Source organism: Ambystoma mexicanum, chromosome 5q, assembly GCF_040938575.1.
Source record: "Ambystoma mexicanum isolate Mex_15411 chromosome 5q, UKY_AmexF1_1, whole genome shotgun sequence".
In the NCBI taxonomy this organism is placed as follows: Eukaryota; Metazoa; Chordata; class Amphibia; order Caudata; family Ambystomatidae; genus Ambystoma; species Ambystoma mexicanum.
In genome coordinates this window covers 364,011,742-364,036,130 of record NC_090933.1, presented here as the reverse complement: position 1 = coordinate 364,036,130, position 24,389 = coordinate 364,011,742, and the positions used below count along the sequence as shown (strand labels likewise).

The window sequence follows — 24,389 nt, the reverse complement described above, 5'->3', positions numbered from 1 at the left end:
CAAGGTGGTGAACGGATGCACATTTAGTGATCGCCCAAGAAAACAAACCTGAAAAAATTGACATGCGCAGAGCACTCTTGATTATATATTTTTCAGCCAAGAAATAGCTGCTATTGTTAAAGACATGAACGTTAAAACTAACCAATGTAGTGACCATGCAACATTATTGTTAGGAAGAATTCTCTGTTTAGGCTGAATTTCCTAACCTAGTGAGTCCCCCAGCAGCTTTGCTGGATTTTTTGGGGTTTATTTTTTTTCTCCTGCCAAGAGTGAGACTCTTTTACCCTCACTCTTGGACATGACTTGAGAGTGTTTCTGTGACTTGCTATGTGCTTATGGGCTAGGGGGTAATTTTCCCCATAGGCCATCATTGGTTTTTGAATGTGTGTTACACAGCACCCTCAGTGCAGTAGCACAGGGGTGTCCTAGAGACCCCCAAACATAGACTCCACACCCTGGGACTGACTACTGTCTCCCTGGGTCTGTAAAGTTGCCATTGACTTTACTAGTCTTAACTTAGGAACTTAACCAGTACAAACCATCTTACTGTGGAAGTACTGGTAGGGGCAATTAGATTGCCCCTGGGTCTGTTGTCGAGGGGGTACTGTCCCGTCCCCCCTCGCCGAGTTCTGGCTGGTGGCAGTGGATACCACGGAAATATTCCACCGGAATATTTCCCAATGGGATTTCCCATTGTTTTTGATGCACCTCTTTTTGGTGCAATGTTAAAGATACTGCCGGTTTATTTATTTAATATAAATTCACCGGTTGGGATTTTTTGCCGGAACTCGCCGCCAAAATGGCGTCTAGGTTCACTTCAGTAACCCTGAACCCGAGTCGAGCCTTTGTTCCACTTTTGGCGGGCTTCTGCACAGAAGCCCTCCAAAGTGGTGCCATTCTGTCTGGGTACCACAGGGGGTGTGGGAGGGGGTTAAGGCACCCTGGACTGAGTTGCCTTGCCAACTCATGTCGCACTCTAGTGTGATTGGCCCAAGTGGTGAGCCACCCCGCTCACCACTTAGCATGTTTGAGTGACAGCTAGGCTGTATGAATGGGGGTTTGCTGCATAAAAGCAGGGTTTTTGGGACTGGTTCTTCAGAAGTCGCCACAGGACCTAAGAAGCCGAAGAGGGAGAAGCCGAGCCGACCTGCCAAGACGACACCACCGGTGAAGCCCTGCAGAACCGTCTCACCACTTTTCCCGACGACAGAGGAGATCTCCCGCCGGAGAGTCTTCTTCCGTTAACTGGTGGGGACAACCAGTTGCTGCCTTCTTTTCGCCGTCCCGAAGCATCTCGTGGCCGCCTTGCCTGTGCCAAGCACCCTGGCAACCGGGATACCACTTTTTACCTCAACCGCGAAAGAGGGGAAAAATCCTTTGTGACCGGAAAACTCCACGGCTGGCCTCATCCCTGGTAGTGCAACGACCTGCAGCTTTCCTCTACGTCGAGATCACCTCTTCCTCGGGACGACGCCGCGACTTGCACCCACTACCAGGAACGACTACCACCGCTGGAGGAATCTTTCCACTTTTAAAGGTACTGTGTTCCGCCCGGCCTCCCTTGCCACCGATTGTACGGGGTAGATTTAGCCCTCGGCTCTCGAACCTGGGTAGGTCTGGGACACCCTAACTAAACTTTTCAGAACCATAGTAAAACCTTTTTTTCTCACTTGCAAAGACTTGTGACATTGTGTGATCTTGGGCACATTTTTCGCCTGGCTCCCTCTAAAGCGGGCCCCGAACTAATTCTCCTTGTTCCACCATTGACTGTCGTTGCTAACCTTATGTGAAAAGTGTTTTACCTTACTGCTCTCTTTATTTCTGCCTTTTCCCCTCCCTTTTGGTAATACTTGTTGGAGTACCATCTAACGTTAAGCGCTCACCTCTGGTTGGAAATAAGTGGGGTTAACTTAGAATTGTCCAACAAATGATTAGGGATGTACATATGAGTAATAGTAACTGTGTTTGACTTTCTTACCTTTTCTAATGTGCTAGTGTAATTTATGAGTGTACCTTTAATAAATAAGTTTATACTTTTACACCTAGCTCTGGTCAGTGTTTGCTTGTGCTACTGTGCCTCTGTACCTATTGTGTATCCTCTGTATACTGCCTAACTCTTCTTGAGGGAAGTCTGACTGCTCAGCCACAGCTACCACAGTGAATCTGTGCGGTGCGGACTGCTACCAAGTGGGTTTACTGCCAACACCTGTAGTCTTAAATCTTTTGCAGTGGTCCCAGAGGGAACTGCACAGGTTTCTGCCTAACAATTATGTATGACATTGGGTACTAATGAAGGGAAAACTGAGGTTAAACCATTAGGTTATATGAGGGTGAATCATGCAGGAACCCGTATCTGCTGGTCGGAAAAGAATATCTCAAGAGCTGCTTGAGCTACTTCAGCATTAACTGGGCTCACTATAACACAATTCGAGGTAATGTCGGTTGAAGAATTAGAGCTATGGATTGCCTCTTTTACTAGGTTTCATGCAACATCAATTACGAATGTAATGATAAGAGTCTGAGAAACAAAAACCTTTTGATAAACATATAAGATATGCTAAAAGGAAATTAAGAGGGGATATCCGTAAAACTATGACAACCAATCACTCCATGATTACTTACCTTGCTGAGATAAGAATATTGAAAAATAAATATCGAGCCTGTTGAAACAAAGGAGATAGTATATTAGGGAAACTGCCTGGCAACACGCAGTGAAGATCCTATACACTAAAAAAATGCCTAGCTTATGGGCACTACTTGGAAAGGTCAGGGTGAGTGGGAGTATCCCCCTGGTTAACCCAATCGGTGCACATGAATGGAATACTTTTTTGGAATCCCGCAATGCTCCGATAAATGTGGAAGCTAAATGTGAGACCAATATTAAACCTAGTTGCCCTCCTTTTAGGGTTACACTAGATGTTTTTGAATCACGAATATAAAGCTTAAGGTCCTCCCGGGCTCCTTGCCCTAATGGTTTGGCGAATATTGGCCTTAAAAGTAATCCTCAGTTCTGGGCAAGTCTGTTAAAAATATTGTTCAGTAAAATATTAGCAGAAGGTAAGATTCCTAATCAATGGCAGACGGCCATCCTCATAACAGTTTTTTAAAAAGGAACTAAGACGGACCCAGGCAACTATAGATTGTTATCGATGCTCGATTGCACAGGAAAACGTTTTGCTACAAGTATGGGTATACAAAAAAATCAATTTTGGATCGTTTTCAAAGTGGATTCAGATCGGGCTCCTCTACATCACATAATTTGTTAGTTATTGATGCCCTCCGTACAAGGGCACTGCAACCCGCTAATCCGCCATTATACACCCTATATATAGATTTCAAGGCAGCGTTTGATATGTCGAATAGGGAAAAGCTATGGCAAAAGCTGATAAAGTTGGGCTCTCCGGGGGAAATATTATATTACCTCAAACTACTCCATCAGAATACCTCGGTCTCTCTCAATGACGGAACCAATCAAACAAAATATGGGAGGCCAAGCAAGGGTGTGTGACAGCTCCCTTGCTCTACAATCTATTTGTATATGATCTTCCAGGAGCTATCGAGGGAGTATGAAATTGCCCCCCAAAAATCAGTTAATCTCAGTGCCTGGTACTAGCATATGGTAATGATATAGTAATTTTAGATCATACGTTTAGCGGATTACGGAGATCAGCTGAAGTTCTATGGACATATGCCGATACCAATGGCCTGATGATCAACTGTGAGAAAACCCAGGTGATGGTATATTCGAACAGAAAGATCACTCATCCTCGATTATATATACAAGATCTAGAGATTCTCTACATCCCCCAGTACAAATATCTGGGAGTTGAGATCGATGCAAGAGGAGATTATCTTTCGTGCATTCAAGTACGGATCGGCATAGCAACCCAAATGACTGCATTAATACTGCAATTTATCCGCAAACAAAGCAGCTATTCAATCTGGGGTGCACGAAAAACTTCATATGCAGTGGCTGACTCCCATAGTAATCTATGGTCTAGAACAGGGGTCCCCAACCTTTTGTGGCCAATGAGCAACTTATCTGTATGAAATGAAATGGTGAGCAACAGCTGAACCTCGATGTAAAATATCAGCGTTCAGGTGTTAGCAAATCGATTGTTAATCAAATTACAATCCAACTGAAGTTAATATCACAAAAAAGGCACGTTAATGTGCAACAATAAACAATTTTTGCATTGGGTCTCTCTCCTGTCTCTTCCTGCTACCCTCAAGATCTTTATTTCTTTGGATGTTTTGAAATGGTGCATTTGTGTGCACATGATTGAGTAACATTTTTTGTCAAAATCTAGTAGGATTTAAATACTTCTTTACAGGTTCTTTTTTATAGGATGCCCCCCGCCCCCCAAACAATTTTTTTAAACACAGAAGCATAGAAGTATTTGGCAGAATTTTTAACCGCATGTGAAAAACCATTACAAATAAATGCTCATAAGCGACCGAGTGTAGCGAGGGAGCCTGAATCACACTATGAGGGTTCGGGGGGGGGGTTCTCCCTCGAGAACTTTTTAAAAATAATGTGTTAAAATGGTACATTTTACAGCACACTCTTTGACAAATTGGGCAAAATGCCACACAGTTTGCTGATCGTTTTTTAGGGTAACACATGAAAAATGTACATTAGATACGAAGTCACTAACCATGCACAGGAGCATTTCTGAAATATTTTTTTATGATGCCATTCCCCACAATATATACCAGTATTATGTCAGTGTAAAGAAACGTTCATGTTTCTGCCCCAACATGTCGGTGCGGGCTGGACCAATTTATGCCATTATTCATGTAAGAACACTCATGTTGAGTTTGACATAATGCCAAAATAAATGCCATGCCACTGTAAGAAAGCATACCTATACTGGCTGCACCAATGTAGGCATGCCCCTTTAAGAAAACCTCTCCATACATGACTTCAGCAATGCAGTCTTATACCCCACCAATGACACAACTCTCATAGCTTTTGTTTTGCCGAGAATGCTAGAGAAAGAACACTGCCATTGTACATATACTGGCTTCCTCAATGCCCCCCCTCCACCACTATCTGGCTTTCTTGCTCCCCCAGCCACAGGAACACATTCATATTCTCATTAATACACATTCACGCGAACAAGTATACACAGTCACACTGCTTTCTCATTCCCTCACACACGCACCCAAACACCACACTACAAAATCCAAACTGTATTCTCATTCACATGCACAACCATTCATCCATTCAATCATAGATGACTACGACATACACACCACAGCCATCTCATTCACATGCAGACTTAGACATGTCACACAGACCTGAGGCTTATATACACTCATACATACACACATAGCAAAACATGATTTTCTGGTTACCCAGGCTGCTAGACACTCCTGCTGTAGGCTCCCATGTTGCATGTCTGGCTAATGCTCACCCCAAAGCAAGGAACCAAGAAGCATGGAGAGCTTCCTGGTTCTGACAGATGTGGTAGAGCCAGAGCGCTACCATTTTGCCACCCCAGGCCAAAGAAATGTAGGGGTGGTGCAGGAGTGGCCTTGCACAGACTTCAACTGCAGCACTCCAGCCTGCAAACCCCAATGGGCCATGCAAGGCGGCGGAAACAAAATGATCCTGGCCTTTCATGACTCATAGAGCAGGTGTGCTGGGATACTGTAGTTCAGTGGCATGGAATTCAGTCCAGGAGCTCTCCCTCTGAGGGAGGGATCATGTTTTAGCTAAGCTTGCTTCTGGCTCATCCATAATGCTTAGAAAGTCAGCAACCTGTTGCCATTTATGAATGAAAACCCCTGCACAAAAGGAAAAAAAAATGGTAAAAAATGAGTATGATTTACATACCTCTTTGCAAGGGTTTTTATTGTTCACACTCAAATGTGCGAAATGTTTAGCAATGGAGCACGTTACCACACACAATAACAGTAACGTTAGTCAACACTTTGTAGGAGTCAAATGTCTCTTAACCGGTGGGCTTGATGTTTCTTACACAAGGATTTTTTTGAAAATTTTTGAACCAATTCAATACTTTGATGCTCATGATAACAGTAAACTTAGCCAAAACGTTGTAGGATGTAAATACCTCTTTGTAGGACGAGGGAGAGTTGAGAGTTAACCTCCCAATGATTTATTTTGAAATGTAACAGAAGGAGCATATTTATGCACAGAAGGACAGTAAACTGGGCCAAATTCTGTAAGGGTGGGTGAACATTGGTCATGGACATTGACATTCATAATGAGTAAATGCATAACACTTTAATCAGATTAAGTTTAACTTTCAAATGTCTTTTAAAATAACATAAGAGAGCCTCTAGACATGAAAGTTATTCAGATTGATATTCCCCAACCAGGATCCATACATAGATTTCAGATTGTTCATGCAATACAGAACATGTTACCTCATAGAGTGATGGTTCCTACTTCAGCTATGTTTAACAAAAATGCATTTGCAATTTCGAAGCAAACATCAATAACTGATGGATGTGAAAGTAGCTACATGTTCAAAGGTACAAAATGGAAAAATCTCTTTCAAAGTCTTTGATGCAAGTGTCCAGATCTGTGGCATAATACCTATATTTACAGTTGCTAACTTTCTCAAGTCTGGAAAGAGATTTTAAATGCCTTTTCAGATATCCTTAAATGCAAGTGTAATTTGAATGCATTAGCAATTTTAGAGCATTCAGTTTGAATATTAAGTCACTTCGCAAACATTTTCTAATGATTGCATATCTTGCCATGTGTAAAGTAAAAACATCATCCAGGTCAAGTTAAAATAATTTGAGTGCATTTGAATGTAAGTTGTTAGAGCAATTGTAACACCAATGGAGTTTAGTGTGAAACTTGACACTGCATATCTTCGGCCAATTTGTCAAAGTTGGGGGTGTAATGGGTTACTGCAAGTTTCATGCAGTCATTTAGATGTGTGTTGGTCAACCGAGATCGGTATTTTGATTTCAGAATCTTCATTGTAGAAAATCCAGACTCACATGAGTAAGTTGACCCGAAACAAGCAAGCAAACACTGAGAGGATTGCTTCAGAAGTGGGTATTTGGACTTTTAACCATGGCCCAAATGTTGGTGTGTGATGATCTTGCTTTCAGATGCAAGTCTACTTGCAGAGTAATAATTTCCATTTCAAGGTCTGGGATGCTTAATCTGAATGCATTTGCAATTTGATATGCAGTGTCAGTGACATCAGTTTCCATGAATGGGTTGGTTATAAAAGTAGCCACAGGTTTAATGATCATGAAATCAGAAAAACGTTTCTCAAAGTCTTTTCTGATCAGGTCGAGATGTTCAGCATACATATCTTTGTCATAAACAGCACTTTCCCTTACTAACTTTTCCAGACTGGGAAAGTGAGTCAAGATACCCTTTTCAATTTGAGTCATCCATAAATTCAGTTTGACTTTAAATGCATTAACTGACCCAATAAGTTCTGTTATTGTTTTATGTTGTCCTTGGAGTTCAAGGTTGAGAGCATTCAGTTTAGATGTCAAATCATTAATAAAAGCCAAATCAGATAACCATTTAGGGTTACTGAGTTGCTCAACTTGTACCCCTCTTCCTTCTAAAAACACAATAATTTCAGGTAGGAGATCCAGAAATCTTTGCAGTACTTTACCCCTGCTAAGCCATCGTACCTCTGTAGGGAAGAGTAGAAAACCATATTGAGCATCTATTTCATCTAGAAGTGATTTGAAAAGTCGGTTTTGCAATGACCTTGCACGTATAGAATTGAAATTTTTAAAACGACAGTCATGACATGCTGATAATTGAGTACCTTGGAACACAGTGACTGTTGGTGAATAATGCACTGATAACTTCTGAATTCTGGAAAGCCTGGATCTCTTCTGCAAAGAGCAACAAAACCAATATTCCGCCCTATCATGGCTGGTGCACCATCTGTTGTTGCTGCCACAAGTTTCTGAAGTGGCATATTGATGTCTTTTATAAACATTTTGAAAGCTTGATAAATGTCTTCTCCTCTTGTCTTCCCCATAAGTGGAAGAACTGCTAATATGTCTTCTTTCACACTGCTATCTTCAAACACCATTCTAATGAAAATAGATAGCTGGGCAGTATCTTCTAGATCAGTTGATTCATCAAACTGCAAACTCATAAAATCACACTTTTCTAAATCACTCCTAAGATGAAGGTCAACGTCTTCTGACATTACCTCAATTCTACGAACCACTGTGTTTCCTGAGAGCTGGACATCTTTAATGGCAGCTATTATTTGAGAGTAATTTTTAAAGTCCTGGAACAGTGAATCAGCAGTTGCAAGCATAGCTTCTTTTACTATTTCACCATCTTCAAATGGTTTCTTCTTTTTTGCAAGAATATGGGCCACTTTCAATGATGCCACAGTTGCTGCTTTTGAATGAGAAACTGTTTTCTTAAAAATTGATTGCTGAGCGCTCAATGCAGTTTTAAGCTCTTTAACTCGTGCTCGCCTAAGATTACTGTTGGTTGTGAACTGTTGGCCTTTCCAAATTGCATTTCTTCCCAACTGAAACACTTGCTTGACAAATTAAACATATAGCTTTCCCTTTGAAACTTGTGAAGAAATATTGTTCTTCCCATTCATCCCTAAAAGTATATGAATATGGTCTTGATTTCTTCAGTGGTGGGGAGGTATAGGTAGAAGTCATTTTGTTTCACCAGTCTACACCTGACAAGAGTACAAGTTGAAGTTCTGAGTCACCTCAGCTGTGTAAATAACTGGAAAAAGAAAAAAAAAGACTGATTGTTACCGACTACATTCTTTGCACACCCCCCCACCCCCTAATGTATTATGGCCCCTCTTGCTTATTTATGTGGCTCTATCTTTTATGGAATATTTTGCCTTGTTAGTTACTACTACCGGCCCACCTATCACATTAATCACCCTCACTATCCTATCGCAACACTGATGTTTTCCTACTGATTGACTCTTGTGCATTCCCTTCTTCTCAGCAGTGCTGACATATGAAGCGCATCGAGGCTCCCAATAGTGGCAGACAAGCGCTGGACAAGACCACTTAGGTATTATTCTACACTACAGAGTAGTGTTATATTTCAGCATGGTTCCTGAGCGCCTCAAGGAGCACATACAAATAAAAAAGATAATAACAATTAGTTGTTTGATTCTTTTATCTTTCAGAGAGTTTGGGTGGCAATCAACACTTATTGTTGCCCTGGTATACAGGTGAAAGCTGTTGAACACATAAGGGGAGCTTGTGACACCCATGGGTTCCCTAGGCCTTCTTAGGTGCTCATTACCCCACTTGACAACTGTTGGGAGTTGTAAATAGCTCAGCCCAAGGTGGTAAGTGCCAACCTTGACTGTCCTATGTCACATGCACTGCCTCGGCCGTCCTTAGGTGAACGCTTAGGGGGGGGGGGAGGGTGTGTACACATAGATGGAGAGAGCCGGAGAAGGGGAAATGGATCTGCTAATGTGAGAGTCTTTTTGTTTAATAGAATTGTAAGAGAGGTGGTTAAGTTCTCTGCCAGTGATGTCTTTTTGTGTTCACATGAAAAGTGTTGTCTTATGCAATGTGTCATTATGGTCCCAGCTGTCCATGCTTGTGGGGTGCTGAGCAGAGCTCCTGGTGATTTGGTAATTGGGTGTCACAGTATTAAATAGGTCCTATGATGCCATGTTTGTCAGGAACATTGAACACCCTGTGTGTGAAGGACCAGGGTGACTTGTATGACTGACTTACTACAGGCAAGTAATCTGGGAGAACAGGTGAGTGATGTGTGCCAGTCACCAGGGAGACCTATTCTGAATCAGGGACTGTGCCTTCTGCCTTGTACCCTCCGTGACTAGACAGCCTGTGGACGTAGTTGGCCTATGCTGGGTACACAATACCCTTCTTCAAGAGAGTGTCAGCTGTGCTTCCATTGGAATGGAGGGGCAGGGGAGCTCTGTACACAGAGGGGCAGAGACAGCAGACAGGGTAAAATCAGAGTGGTCCTGAGGCTGTAGAGTGCACTAGGCTGAAGGGGCAGTATGGGTTTGGGGTTTCTGGGAAAGATTGAAAAGTGGCAAATGTTGCAGCGGATCCCAGCTACAAGGATGCCACGTCCCTGGAACTTGGGTTCATTTCTTTTTTCAGTTTATAGTGTTTCCAGTAAGTTTTAGTGAGACGGAGAGAATTTGCAGTGCCCCACTTTGGTTTGCATGACCAGGCCTTGGTCCACTGGCGTGGGGCTGCCAGGTCGGATGGGACACATGCATTTTCCCTTGAGCTCGCAGTGAGAACAATCACCAGTAGCAGAGGCAGGTTTTAGTGCCAGGGGACAAAGGGCTACTCCTAGTATGCAGTTCTCACTGCAATATACAAATTGGCTCTTGACTCCAGGGAAATCACAGAGCATTAAATGCGCAGATTCTCAAGTGCCAGCTCTGCTGTAGCTAATTGTAGAAATGCTAAAACATGGCATAAGAATGCACTCCATCACGCAATGTATGGCGTAAAAATGGTACTAAAATCAAGACACTTGTCACCCGAAGTACATAAGGATCAACCTCAAAAGACACCTTAACACTGCTGCCCCAATACCTGAATCAGACATGGCAACAATAATAATTCTGTGAAACAAGTATAAATCTCAGACCAGCTCAGTGGAGTAACTTTGCTGAAAAAGTTGGGGGGGCATGGCATCTGTAGAAAAGGTGCCCCAACCAAATGAATGGGGACAAAATGGTGTGTCATGAAAGTTGGGGGGGACAAACACCCCTGTCCCCCCCTAAAATTACGCCCATGGACCAGCTTAGTATCTTGATCTGACGATAAATAAATATGCCTTGTGTAGTGAAAGTTCGGCAAACTGTTTTATTATTTTGCTGGCAACATATAACTGACTCTAAAAATGTGTCTGATACTTTACTACAATTACCACACACTGATTTTTTGGGGTTTTTTGATCTCTAGGTTATCTTTATGCTGAAAATGAAAAAAGGAACTTTTAAATCCCAGCTTCACCACTTAACTAAAATGTGTAATCCTGCACAAATCTTTTTATCTCTCTGTGCATTAGCTGCCAGCAGTAGAAGTCACTAGAAGTGACTAAATTCAAACTGTCTGCTACTCAAAGGAAGCATCAGTCATGATATTGCTCCATTATTTTTATTATTAGTAATAATAATAATAGTGGCTGTTCATACATTGCACATCATTGTATTTGGTTTTTGGTTTACTCAGAGCAATTTCTTATAAAGTAACTTCCCCTGACCATTCTAAGTATCACTCATGTCACTCTCTCTGAAGTCAATTTCTGTGATGTCAATGGTTACTCAAATTAAGGGGCCCGCACATCTTTTGCCTCACAAGGCCATGTAAACCCTAGAACAGTCCCTGTTTAGCAGTATGTTTGCCTTCAGCACTCTTGTGTAGTTTCCATCATTCACCCTTGTTTCACATCTCCTTTTTCTCCCTCCACCAATCTGCCTGTGCACCTAGCTGTCCTGTACCTGTATTACTTTTGTGCACTCCTGCTACCCCTACTACACCCCTCAGACAGTATTCTTGTGCCTTCTCTCCTGCACCACTCTTCTCTGCACAATACTGTCTCTTTGCATTATCCCTCTCTCCATTATAAACATTCTTCCCTTCTGTAACCCTCCCTTCTGCATCATGTCCTACCCCTCACCTGTGTTCCAGTGCTCTCCTCTGCAGCCTTTTCTTATGCTCCTTGTGTGTCTGTTGCACCCCTTTTTCTCCATTATATACTCTTTACTGAATCCTTCTCTCCTCATGTCCTCTTGCATCCCTCTCTTCTACACCCAGCATGCCTACTGCATAGCAGAATCCCTGATGCTGCCTGCAACTTATATCTCAATCCCAAGGAACATGGTAAAATCAGTCAGTGTCCATTCTGTTTAGATCCATACATCCAGTTCTATCCCAATCCCCTTAGACAACCCTCTGCCCTCTCTGCAAATCAACACAAGCTGATATTTTAAACATTCATCCCATGAAAGAGGATAAGACAATAGTGGAATGAGAGGTAACATCCTAGCACACTACAGCTTCTGTCACTGGATGCCTGCATCTGTTTTGGTGCATAATGTATTAGACCAGCCGGTCCGTTAGCACAGCGAGTAGAGCGCTCGCTTTGACATCTGTGCAGAGCCTGCTGACACAGGTTTGAATCCCAGCAGGGGCAAACTCAGCCTTTCATCCTTCCAAGGTCAATAAATGAGCACCACACACCGTGGGTAATAATAAGCAGCGCTCAGATACCCGAGGGTTAGCAGCGCTATGTAAATGCTGAATTATTATTATTATAATATTTGTACCCACTGCATGATGATAATGAGATTAATTGCCTCGGGGCAGTTTGTGCAGCATTATTTGCCCTTATACATTTTGGACACCAGGCTATGCACCTTATGCCATGAAGTGCTAAATAATTAACCAATGCTGAAAAGTCTGTCTGAGTTGCTAAAAAAGATCTTTAGTGGCAAGAGAACAACAAAAGAAAGGAAACCTGTCGGCTGTATCATGCAAATTGAAGTGTCATGTACAAATGTACATGTAGCCTTACAATGTTTGCTATTTCCTTTTATTATACTTTTCACCTGTAGTAACATTGGTTTGTCAAATTTCCTGACTGTTATGTCTGGGGAAAGGCTTTTACGATCAATGTGTGTTAGCAATGAAAACTGAAGGGGGAAAACTGGGATTTATAAAGGCAGCCGTGAAATTCTTGCACTTTTTTTTCACACTGTTTATTTCTCTTGCCTGCATGTACGTACACAACTGTGCTTTCTCTTGAAACTTGAGCACACACTTGTCACACTTTCAACTAGCACTCGAACACTTGTTCAATCACATCTAATCACTCACATAATGTTGTAAACATGGACACTGGCAGTCACTTGCTCGCACACCCTTTCACTCTGAATAAACAAACACATGTTACAAAAAAATTAAATCATTAAACACTCGACCTACCTGACCTTGCTGTATAGAAGTCACTTAGCAAGATAAATGTGAATTTCAGCTTCTGAGGCCAACACTGACGGCAGTCCCAATGCAGATAATATGCTGAGAGATAGGGCTGGTTACTGCCGCGCACAGGAATGACAGCTGCACGTTAATTTACGAGCAGCTCCACTGTCCTTTCAAGTGAAAATGGCAGTGAAACTTGAAATGGGGCAGCACGTTTGACCCCTGGTTCATGCCTGCGCAGTATATCTTTCAGACACATGCGCAATCCAGGCCCTTATTGAAGAGCTGGCGAGCAACATGAATGGGGGCTGCGAGCAACATGTTGCTCGCGAGCTACAGGTTGGGGACCCTCTAGAAGCTCTCGTATCAATTGATTTGAAATTACTTCAAATCATTGAAGGGAAATTTTGGAGGAAGACACTGGGGCTTCCCTCATGTATACCAATGGCTATCATCAGATTAGAGTTGTGTTTGCTCTCTTTAAAGTCCATGGTTCTGAGACAACGTGCCAAACTTTGTGAACATGTTTAATGCCCCTGAAAATCAGCTCTTGGCGAGTTTAGGTGAACAGGTAGCAAAAGAAAAGCCACATTTTCGGCTGAAGAAGGATATGGACACCCTGTTTAAAAAATTGTGTTGGATCCCGAGATTGGTGGGGTTTGGAGGGGGGGGCGGGGGTGATCCCATAACAATGAAGCTATCATTGGTTAAACATATTGAGCGATGGGACTGGATTGAAAACTACAAACATCTGAGTAATCTGAAAAGATATTAATTTGTCTCATATGTATTATACATATATAAGAGATCTCAGAGATACTTGAACCTATGCCCGTTACCACGATTTAGGAGATTTATATCACTGTTAAGAGTCAACCATCTACCTGTATTATCGGTGGTCGGACCGAGCAACAGATTGCTAAGGATAAACGCTTCTATTGTATATGTCAGGATAAGGCTGTAAGTGTCTGCTAAACACGCCCTAACAGGATGCCCGAAAATGAATAGTACATATGTGACCCACTAAAGTAGATTTGTACACCATTTGGAATCGATAAAAGAACATACTTTCTTGTCACATTATCGAAATAAATGTGAACCTTAAGATATATAGATATAGATATCTGGCATGGTGTTAATTATGATTAAAGAACTCGCTATTATCTAGTAACAACTGCACATTATGGAGCATGAGTAAGGGTAGTATACCAATGAATTGAAGCATATCGTTGAAATTGAGGTCAAATTAAATGAATGAAAGGTAATTAATTAACCTGGATAAAGCAAATTCATTTTGTCATATTCACCATCAGGCTGATAGTGATCTTCTAAAAAAAAAAAAAAGCAGATTTGATTTTATACTACTGGAATGTTTGATCATAGAATACTTGATTGTAGGATGATGGGTTGAACACATTATTATTATTATTATTCTTTTGTTTTTATATCTATTGTCCTTAAATATGATATTGTCACATGTGATTCATATTTTTTTTAATTCTTGTTAGTCTTTGAGATTATATGTGTATTTTAAATCATATAATGGTTTTGCATTATCGAATGGAAAGTACAATGTGTTATATGATGATACAATGTTGAATTCTTTTCTTTTTTATGTGTAAAGTTTCTTTGTAAATTATATTACATTAAAAAAAAGTAATAATAAAAAAAAGTAACTCCCTCTGAGGTGGGGCAACCAAAGAGTTCTTGGGGAGGTTACAAAATATCCAGAACGATGCCGTTGGCATAGTCTGCAACATCCCCAAGAGAGAACCAGTGTCCAGGGCCCGGAAAGAGGTCCACTGGCTCCCTATGGTGGCAATGGTTCGATTTAAAAATTCTTACCCTGGGGCATAAATGCTTGTTTGGAAATACCACTGCCTATTTGAAAAAAATATTGGAAATATACATACCTTGTCGTAAATTGCGATCTTGCGATGTGCAACAGCTCATCATTCCACGAATTAAGAGTCAGAGGGAATGGTTGAGCCTTCCCTGTGTTAGTTGCACAGGCATGAAATGAACTACCTATCGAATTATGAAAGGAAAAAAAGTCCTTTCACTTTCTGAAATTTTTCAAAACCCGACCTGTTCAAGTAAAATAAGCTAGATAGTTTTTCATCTTTATCATGTTGACTTCCAGTGTCTTTGTGTCAGCGCCCTGATGCCTACGTGCTTTGGCGCTCTACAAATAAACATAACATGACAAACAAGATACAGGTTTAAAGAACCAGCCACTCCAATGTGGAGGGAGGGAGAGAGGGAGAGAGGGAGAGACTCATTTTTGACTGGTGGGGATTAATTAGGTTTGGACAGAAGACAGAATTTTTGTGAAACATCCTGAAGAGGACCAGTTTGTTGCTTTCTTTGAAGTTAGGGAATCTCATCATCAGAGCTATTGGTTTAGTTCAAACCTTCTTTTCTTTAATAAAACTTGTTGACCCATGTCCTCTTGTCCAAAGCATATAATACCCCCATCCGCTTCTACACGAGTCACATTATCTTTTTGCTGTGCTTAAAACATATTTTTCACCTTCTACTGCTTGTTTTGTATTGTGTACCTACATATCGCATGCTGACGTTTAAGTTCTGGGGAAAACCTTGGGAGCCTTATTGAAGTTGAACTTTTGGTTATGGCCTATATCCTTTAACCTCTACCATTTTCTCCCCTAAAGAATAGCTCCTTGTTTTATTAACTGCCGTCTCTGAACATAATCATTTGTATAATTATTATTTATTGTTTCACTTTCTTTCATTTTCAGGACCTCCTCGAGAAGTGAGGGTTAAACCAGATTCAGACGTTCTGGTAATAGAAAACGGAACAGCTTTCCCTTTCCAGGTTGAAATATTGGATGAAGCAGGAAATATTACTACACAGCCCAAATTGGTAGTTAATTGCAAGGTGGGTTTTGCTTTGTTTTCCTGGAAGCAAAGAACACAACGGGTTGGAAATAGCACACATTCTTAGAGCTGCATTCAACAAAAAAGGGAAAATAAATTATTTTCACATGAAACTGTTAGGTTGGGCCCAGGCAGTTTTAAAGTGGGCCTCGGGTGTTAACTAAAATTACTGATCTGTTTAAACCGCGGCTGTCACACCGAAGCAAAAAATCATGACAACATCAGAAAGGATTCTTTCATGATTTGCGCTGCGCCAGTTCTCAACAAGCTGTGAGGAGTCGGGAATGGAACTCGGACACAAGTTAGCTGTGATTTTGGTTAGACTTTTATTTAAAATAAGAGGTTGGGAAAATGCCTCTGTCGCTTATCTAATAGGAATTTCTCTACCTAAACCAAAACTAAGGATCTGTCTGTGCTAGATTGTCCAAATCAAAACTGTCCCGTGTCCAAAGTTGTATTCTGCCCCTCAAACTAAAACTCAACTCTATGGTTCAACAGGAAATGTCTTTAACCATAGGAGGTTTAGAAAAGGGTTCATCAAAGAAGAATAAATGGCTCCAGCACAAAACTTCAAGGATAAACATCCTTGTTCCAGAGGGTGGTTCCCGTCCCCTGGATTCCTCTTTATTCTCTGAAGTTTGTGCCTTTCTTGGCCCACAACAATATCGACGTACACACTCCTATGTCCTGTCCCCTTTCCTCTATACTGTATGGGCGTCCCTCGCGAGGGACAGGAGACTGAACCTTTTTCACTAGAAGAATCTTCTTCCCCTTTAAATTTAGAGGCACTTGGCCCTGAAAGCATGCGCTCGCCTGACTCTGCCCACCGGCGCCACACTTCAGTCCCCTTTTCGGCATCGCCGGGAACCGGCCGATTTCACCAGCGCTCCTGTGTTTGGCTTCGGCCATGTAATACCAAACGCTCTTCCCCGGATATTCTTCTATCTTGTCTTCTTTTTCTTTTAGACACTTGGTCCTAGATGCCACGCTCCTCCCGGCGCATGTCGACTTCAACGGGCTTCAGCAGTTGTCCAGCCTGCGAGGGGCTCTTCCCCCACGTCAGACCCCCATGCCCTTTGCCTCCGCTGCCTTGGCCCCCACCACGGCTGGGAAGGTTGCTCCGCGTGCAACGCTTTGCCACCTCAGGCACTAAAGAACAGGCTAGCTAGGTGGAGGGAGCTCTTCCAGACGTCACCCCCAGAGGACCTAAAGGACTTCGTCAATATTCGTTCGAGGCCAAAGGCAAGGCCTTTATTCACCATTACACCCCACAAGGGGGGCTCCTTTCCGACAGAAGCGCCCGACCGGGAGAGGCCTGTCGGGGTCTAGCACCAGCACATGTACCAAGGCTAGTCCATCTACCGGCCTCACAGCCAAGGGGCCGCAAGGTTCTTCTACCGGGGTTACTCCCAAGGGGCAACGCCCTAGTACCGGCATCATGTCCGAGAGGGCGCCTTCACGCAGCACTACTGGCAGCTCTGCCGAGGGCAATACGCCTTCCAGGCCCCGGCCTGAAGTGCAGGATAGGCCTTACGTTCCAACACCAAGCGTCTTTGATGGGGTGGTTCCAGCGAGCCAGGCACCACGACTTCGGCACGTGGCACGCAGCTCGACAAAATGGCTGCTGCACCAGACAAAATGGCAGCTCATCAGATACCTCCTCTAGGAGAGCAGGTCGATAAACGAGTCACAAGGTGGGACTGGTGTCAACCAGGTACGTGGCCTACAGCTTATGCATCAACAGGGCAGGTTCCCCCTGCACCCCAGGCAGTGTGTGCCCCGGCCCCAGCAGCCCGCAGCCACTATCTCCTGCCACCTACAGCCTCTGAGGACAGGTTCTTCAAAGGTTTCTGGAGCTGATGCAAAAGCCCCAGATGGGGTCTTCCCTTGATATGCTTTCAGGGACATGCTCCCTCAAGTCACCCCACCGGTACCCATAGTCATTCCTCCAATGGCCTTCGGTGCCACAGGACCCAGCGCTGCCTACACAACCTTTACCGGCTCCTATTCCACCCCCCCTGCTCCCCCCCGGCAGTACAGGCGGTTCCACACCAGCCGCTGCAACAGCCTCCGGCTCTGGTTCCCACACAGCAGCCCACGGCGCTCAGTACCCCTCCGCCAGTTCTGGATCCTCTGAGCACTCAGGTGGACACCGATGAGGACCCAGACACGCCATCTTCAGCGAAGGCCTTCCACAAACGCTTCGCGGCCCTGGGAGAATACCTGGGCCTTCCTCAGCCTGAGGTCGAATAGCCCGAAGAGGGGTCCTGGCAGAAGTCCTCACCCTAAGGCCCCCCTCCAAGACGGGTATCCCGATGCAGAAGGATGTTGTTGCCCTGGCCAAGAAGGGGTGGGTCAACGCCAAGTACAGGTGTTTAGATGGGGATACACTCTTGCTTTCGGCTCATCAGCAGCCGCACTCCTCGTTGATCGCTGCAGTGTCACTTTATTCTAAGCCTCAGCCGTCCTCGGCCACCTCGTCCTCGGCGCTGCTGGGCAAGGCGAGAAGATCTTGGAGGCGTACAGGAAAAAGCTGTACTCCAACGCCTCCCTGCACCTGCGTCATGCCGGCGCCGTTGCCATGCTGGCAGCTGCTAACCAAAGGCTCTGGCGGGAAATCGCAAACTTCCTCCCGGAACTCCGGCTCAAAAGCCAGACTCGCTTCAAAGCGGGATTAGGAGAAACCAGTCTGGTAGCGTCCGACATCATGGAGTCCATAGTGGCCCTTAGCGATACCTCTGGCCGGGCCATATGCCTCGCCATGGACATGAGAAGGACTGCCTGGCTACGGGCTACCAAGCTCAACCCGGATGTCCAGGAACGCATATTGGACTTTCCATTCGAGGTTAGTGACCTCTTCCACTCCTCCACGGATGAAGAATTAGATAAAAAGAACAGCAGCTCACAGACCGTCAAGTCTTTATTCTTACGAAGGCCACGCCCAATGCATGCACCGTCCAATTTACGCTCCGACAAGGGGCGGGCGTCTGGAGGGTTCCGAGGCTTCCAAGAACGGAGGTCCAGACAACCTGACCATTCCCAGAGTCAGCATCCGAGGAAACACAAGGGGGGGGCAGGGGGTTTTCCAATCCCCCTACTCAGCAGCCTCAGAGGGGGAAAAAAGGCATGACAAGCCCCGACGGTGTCCTCGTGTCTCCACTGGGGGGCAGGCTTACCTCTCAGGTGCAATTTTGGCACCAAAACTTTCAGGCCCCTGGATCCCATCTGTAGTCTCCACGGGGTACCGCCTACCGATCACTTCCTCGCCTCCCTCCTCTCCCACAGATTGGGACAGCAAATCTGTTGGCGAAGATCCGGTCTCTCGTCGAGAGCCAGACCGTGGAAGAAGTGCCAGCCTCCCAGAGAGGATTGAGCTTCTATTCCAGGATTATTCTAAATACAGAAGAACAACCAGGCTGGCCTGAGAGTTGTGTTGGACCTTTCCACCCTCAAACTCTCCCTTCCACTACAAAAATTCAAGAATGTTACGCCAGCACTCATTGCAGAGACACTGATCAAGGGAAACTGGATGTACTCACTTGATCTGAAGGACGCGTAACTACACGTCCCTATTTGGTAGCCGCATCGGTCCTTTCTCTGCTTCAGGATCATGGGCTGCCATTTCCAAAACAAGGTGCTACCGTTCGGCCTCTGTACAGCTCCCAGGGTTTGACCAGATTGATGAACGCAGTGGCGGCTCTCAGGGCCCAGGGCCACCATATCTACCCATACGGGGCTCATCTCCAGAGGCGGTTCTCCACACCGCTTCCGCGCTTATGAACACACTCCACGACTTGGGGTTTACTATCAATCTCAAGAAGTCTCAGCTACAACCTGCGCAGATGCTGACCTTCCTGGGCCTCATCTGGGACACCTCCTCAGGTAGGGTTTTCCCTTTGGAGGACAAGAACACAGCCATCAAGAGGCACTGTTCACTTCCTCTCCAGGACTGTGACCTCGGCCTGGTGGTACCAACACCTACTGGGCATTATGGCGGTTGTCCTTTTAGCCATACCTGACACAAGATTTAGGATGAGGGGACTGCAGCTCCACTTTGCAGCCTCTTAGAATCAGGCGACGGGCTCACAGTTGGAGCCAGTGGACATTCCCACATCTCTCCACAAGGACGTCACCTGGTGGGCCGCGCACTTCTACATACAGTGGGGCAAGCCCTTCCAGGCAGCCTCTCCCTCATGTCACCGTCACAACAGACTCCACCCCCGAAGGCTGGGGAGCCATTCTGGACAACCACAGTGTTCATGGAGTCTGGACTTGGCAGGAGAAGGAGTCCCACACCAACTGGCTAGAGTTGAAGACCATATGGCTGGCCCTCAAAGCCTTCCTCCCTCTCATCGGGGGCAAGACAATACTTATACAGACGGACCACTCCACCAGTATGTACTATGTCAACAAGCAGGGGGGTGCCAGGTCCCCACAACTATGCAACCTTGCGGTCAGCATGTGGGAATGGGCTCAGGAGAACATCTATCTCATAGCCGTCCACCTCCTGGGGGAAATCCAATCTGGAGGCGGACAGGCTCAGCAGACTAGGGGCGGACAATTACTGAAGGAGATCTTCCTCAGGTGGGGGCTTCCACAAGTGGATCAGTTTGCCTCCCAGGAGAACAGGAAATGCCAACAGTTTGCCTCCTTGCAGGGGCGAGGCCCCGGGTTTCCTGGGCGATGCGTTCCAGATACCATGGAACCACATGACGGCTTATGCCTACTCGCCCACTCCCCTGGTCCACAGAGTGATCTGCAAGATAAAGCAGTTTTGGAACCTCAGTATCGTTCTGATAGCTCCATGGTGGCTGGCGAGACCATGGTTCTCCGAGTTGCTCACCCTCTTGGACAGACCCACCACTCACCTGCCGCTGGGCCCAGCTCCCCTCCTGACCCGGCAGGGTGCTTCACCCGACCCCCTCCTTAAACTAGCCCTTGCAGCGTTGTTCCTTAGCAGGTCACTCTGTAGCACTTGAACCCATTGCAGGCGCCATAAGCAAAGCTACCAGCAGCCAATATAAGAGCAAGTGGTATAGATTCTGTCTTGGGGCCAGCGCTAAGGAGATCGACCCCCTTAGGTGCTCATTGGATGACGTGCTCTCCTTCTCGGCACACCTCGCCCACTCTGGTTTGCAGGTTGACACATGCTGCACTTATCTGGCAGCCATAGGTGCCGACAGGAATTCAGAGGAGGGTTTTTTTCCTCTTCTAGCCCGGTGGTCAAGCTAAATCTGGCAGGCCTCAACTGACTCTACCCGCCTATAAAGAGGTCTCAGCCTGTGTGGGACCTCAACGTAGTGCTGGGCGCATTGGCGTAAACCATTCGAGCCAATGGCGTCAGCGGACATCAGGCTGGTCACCCTAAACACAGCTCTTCTCGTGGGTCCCACCTCAACTCGCAGAGTCGGCGAGATCCAGGCTCTTGTGGCATCAGAGCCCTACACCACCTTTCACATGGATAAAGTGGTCCCCCGAATGCACCCTACGTTCCTACCCAAGGTCTCATCCGCCTTCCACCTTAACAAGGAGATAGTCTACTTTCTTCGCCGATCCCAAGGATGAGCCTCAGAGGGTTTTACACCGCCTTGATGTCAGAGGCTCCCTGAAGTACTACCTTGACAGGACCAAGGAATTTCGCAAGGCGGATGCCTTTTTGTCACCTTTGGTGGTTCAAGTCCAGGTTATCAGGCTTCCAAGGCCTCCATCTCAAGGTGGATGGTCGCAGCCATCAAGGAGGCCTATGAGGGGCAGCACAGGCCAGTTCCGGCTAATTTGCATGCCCATGCTATCAGGGCAAAGAGCACGGCCATTGCGTTCCAACGTCATGTACCATGGCAAGTCATCAGCAGGGCGTCCACCTGGCCCACCCCCTTGGCTTTTTGCAAGCACTACTGTCTGGACGGTTCCTCTAGGTCAGACGCGGCTTTGGGCAGGTGGTTCTGAGGAACCTATTTGCTTAAGGAGGGTCTCCTCTCCATCCTAGGGCTACATTCAGTTGTAGTCGCCCATACAGTATGGTGGAAAGGGGGACGGGATGTAAGAGTAATTAATAGTTAATAACTGTCGTGACTCCTAGTCCATAGTTCCCGTTCCTCCATACGTCCCACCATCCTCCCCCCTAATACTGGTGTCATTAGGCAATGTTGCATATTTTCGACACGTCAATGGGGACTGAGGTGTGGTGCTGGTGGGCGGAGTTAGGCGAGTGCATGTTCCCAGGGCCGTGCCCCCACGCGCCTCTAAATTTAAAGGGGAAGAAGATTTTTCTGGTGAAAAAGGTTCCATCTCCCGTCCCTCGCGAGGGCCGCCCATACATACTCTTACGTCCTGTCGCCTTTCCTCCATACTGCATCGTTTCCTCCGGTTCAGGATCATGGGCTGCCATTTTCTGTACAAGGCCCTCTCTTTTGGCCTCAACTCGGCCTCCAGGGTCTTTTCCAGACTCATGAATGCTGTGGCAGCCCTCCTCCAGGCTCAGGGCCTCCATATATACCCCTACCTAGACGACTGGCTCGTCAGGGCTACATCTCAAGAAGCATTTTACTACTCCTCCCATGCACTGATGAACACGCTCCACGACCTGGGCTTTTAGCTCAATCTCAAGAAGTCACAGCTGCAACACTCAGTCTTTGACCTTCCTGGGCATCATCTGGGACACTGAGGACAAGATCTCAGCCACCAGGAGGGCCACGTCCCACTTTCTCAGCCGAAGCGCTTCTTCGGCTTGGTGGTACCAGCATCTCCTGGGTCTTTTTGCAGCGGTACTGTTGGCCGTCCCCCACACAAGACTCATGATGAGGAGGATTCAGCTCCACTTTGCAGCGTCGTGCAACCAGGCGAGGGGCTCTCAGGCCGAAATTATCAAGATCTTCATCTCTCTCCACCCGGACCTCACATGGTGGTCCAGGGACTGCAACCTGCGGACGGGCAAGCCTTTCAGTCCCCCCGTCCCACACATGACGATTACCACAGACTCCTCCCTAGAGGGCTGGGGATCCACCCTGGAGGACCTCTCGGTCCACGGCACGTGGACCCATCAAGAACAAGAATACCACATCAGTTGGCTGGAACTGAACGCCATCTGGTTAGCGCTCAGAGCCTTCCTCCCACGTCTCAATGGATGGGTTGTCCTCATCCAGACAGACAACTCAACCAGTATCTATTACATCAACAAGCAAGGGGGGACCAGGTCCCCTTCCCTGTGCAGACTGGCGATCACAATGTGGGAATGGGCCTCCTAGAACGAGATTTTCCTCACGGCAGTCGACCTTCCAGGGGAATCCAACCTGGAAGCGGACAGGCTCAGCAGGTTGCGAGCAGACTACTAGGAGTGGCAGCTGAACGACCTCGTTGCACAGGAGATCTTCCACAGATGGGGCCTCCCCCAGGTGGATCTCTTTGCCATCAGGCACAAAAAGAAGTGCTCCCAGTTCGCCTCCTGGCAGGGCCAGGGCCTAGGCTCCCTGGGCGACGCCTTATGGATCCAGTGGAACGGCATGTCAGCATGCGCCTTCCCGCCTACTCCACTGATTCACAGAGTGCTTTGCAAGTTCAAGGAGTCTCAACAGCTCAACGTTATTCTGATAGCTCCGTAGAGGCCAGCCAGGCCATGGTTCTCGGAGCTGCTCAGCCTCTCGGAGGTCCCTCCAATTCACCTCCCGACGGGCCCTGCACATCTTCTGACACAGGAGGGGGGCAAGGTAGTCCGCCCCTCCTGAAGCCGGCCCTCACAGCGTGGTTCCTGATCAAGTGATGCTCAGCCACCTCAACCTATCCCAAGCCAATCTGGAAATCATACAGGGGGCTAGGAGCAAGGCTACCAGAGCCCAGTATAAAAGTTAATTGACCTGGTTCTGCCACTGGGCGCACTCCAAGGATATTGACCCGCTGGCTTGTTCATTGGACGACGTGCTGTCATTCTCAGCGCACCTCGCCAACTTTGGCGTGCCGGTGGACACCTGCCGCACATACCTCTCAGCCATCGGGGACTACAGGAATTCGGAGGAAGGCGTCTTCTCCTCCAACACGATTGTCAGGAGACATTTGGCCGGACTCACTAGACTCTACCCGCCCATCAGGAAGCCACACTCCGTGTGGGATTTGAACCTAGTACTGGGCGCCCTCACGCACAAGCCATTCGAGCCTATGGCGTCCGCTGAGATCAGGCTGGTCACCATCAAGACGGCCCTGCTAGTCGGCCTCACATAGGCGCGCAGGGTCAGCGAGATCCAGGCCCTAGTCACCTCAGAGCCGTACACTACCTTTCACAAGGATAAGGTGGTCCTGCGTACCCATGCGGCATTTGTACCTAAAGTGCCAGCAGCCTATCGCTTAAACGAGGAGATCGTCCTTCCTTCATTCTTTGCGGACCCGAAGGCCTCGGAGTTCTGCACTGCCTAGATGTCAGGCGTGCCCTGAAATTCTACCTGGAAGGAACCAAGGGCTGCCGCAAGTCAGATGTCCTATTCATCACTTTTGGAGGCGCCAGGCGAGGCTATCGGGCCTCCAAAGCCTCCACATCCCATTGGATGGTCTCGGCC

General features: G+C 46.3%; 1 protein-coding gene across 2 annotated transcripts in view; it reads left to right on the top strand.

Annotated features, from left to right (window-relative positions):
* The window catches only part of SMCHD1 (structural maintenance of chromosomes flexible hinge domain containing 1), a 3,133,956-nt gene that overhangs the window by 1,424,127 nt on the left and 1,685,440 nt on the right, over positions 1 to 24,389 (top strand). For both annotated transcript variants that reach the window (XM_069620859.1, XM_069620860.1), the window contains exon 23: positions 15,708 to 15,847. In XM_069620859.1, the coding sequence (XP_069476960.1) occupies positions 15,708 to 15,847 (140 nt within the window). The remainder of the gene's footprint in view (positions 1 to 15,707; positions 15,848 to 24,389) is intronic.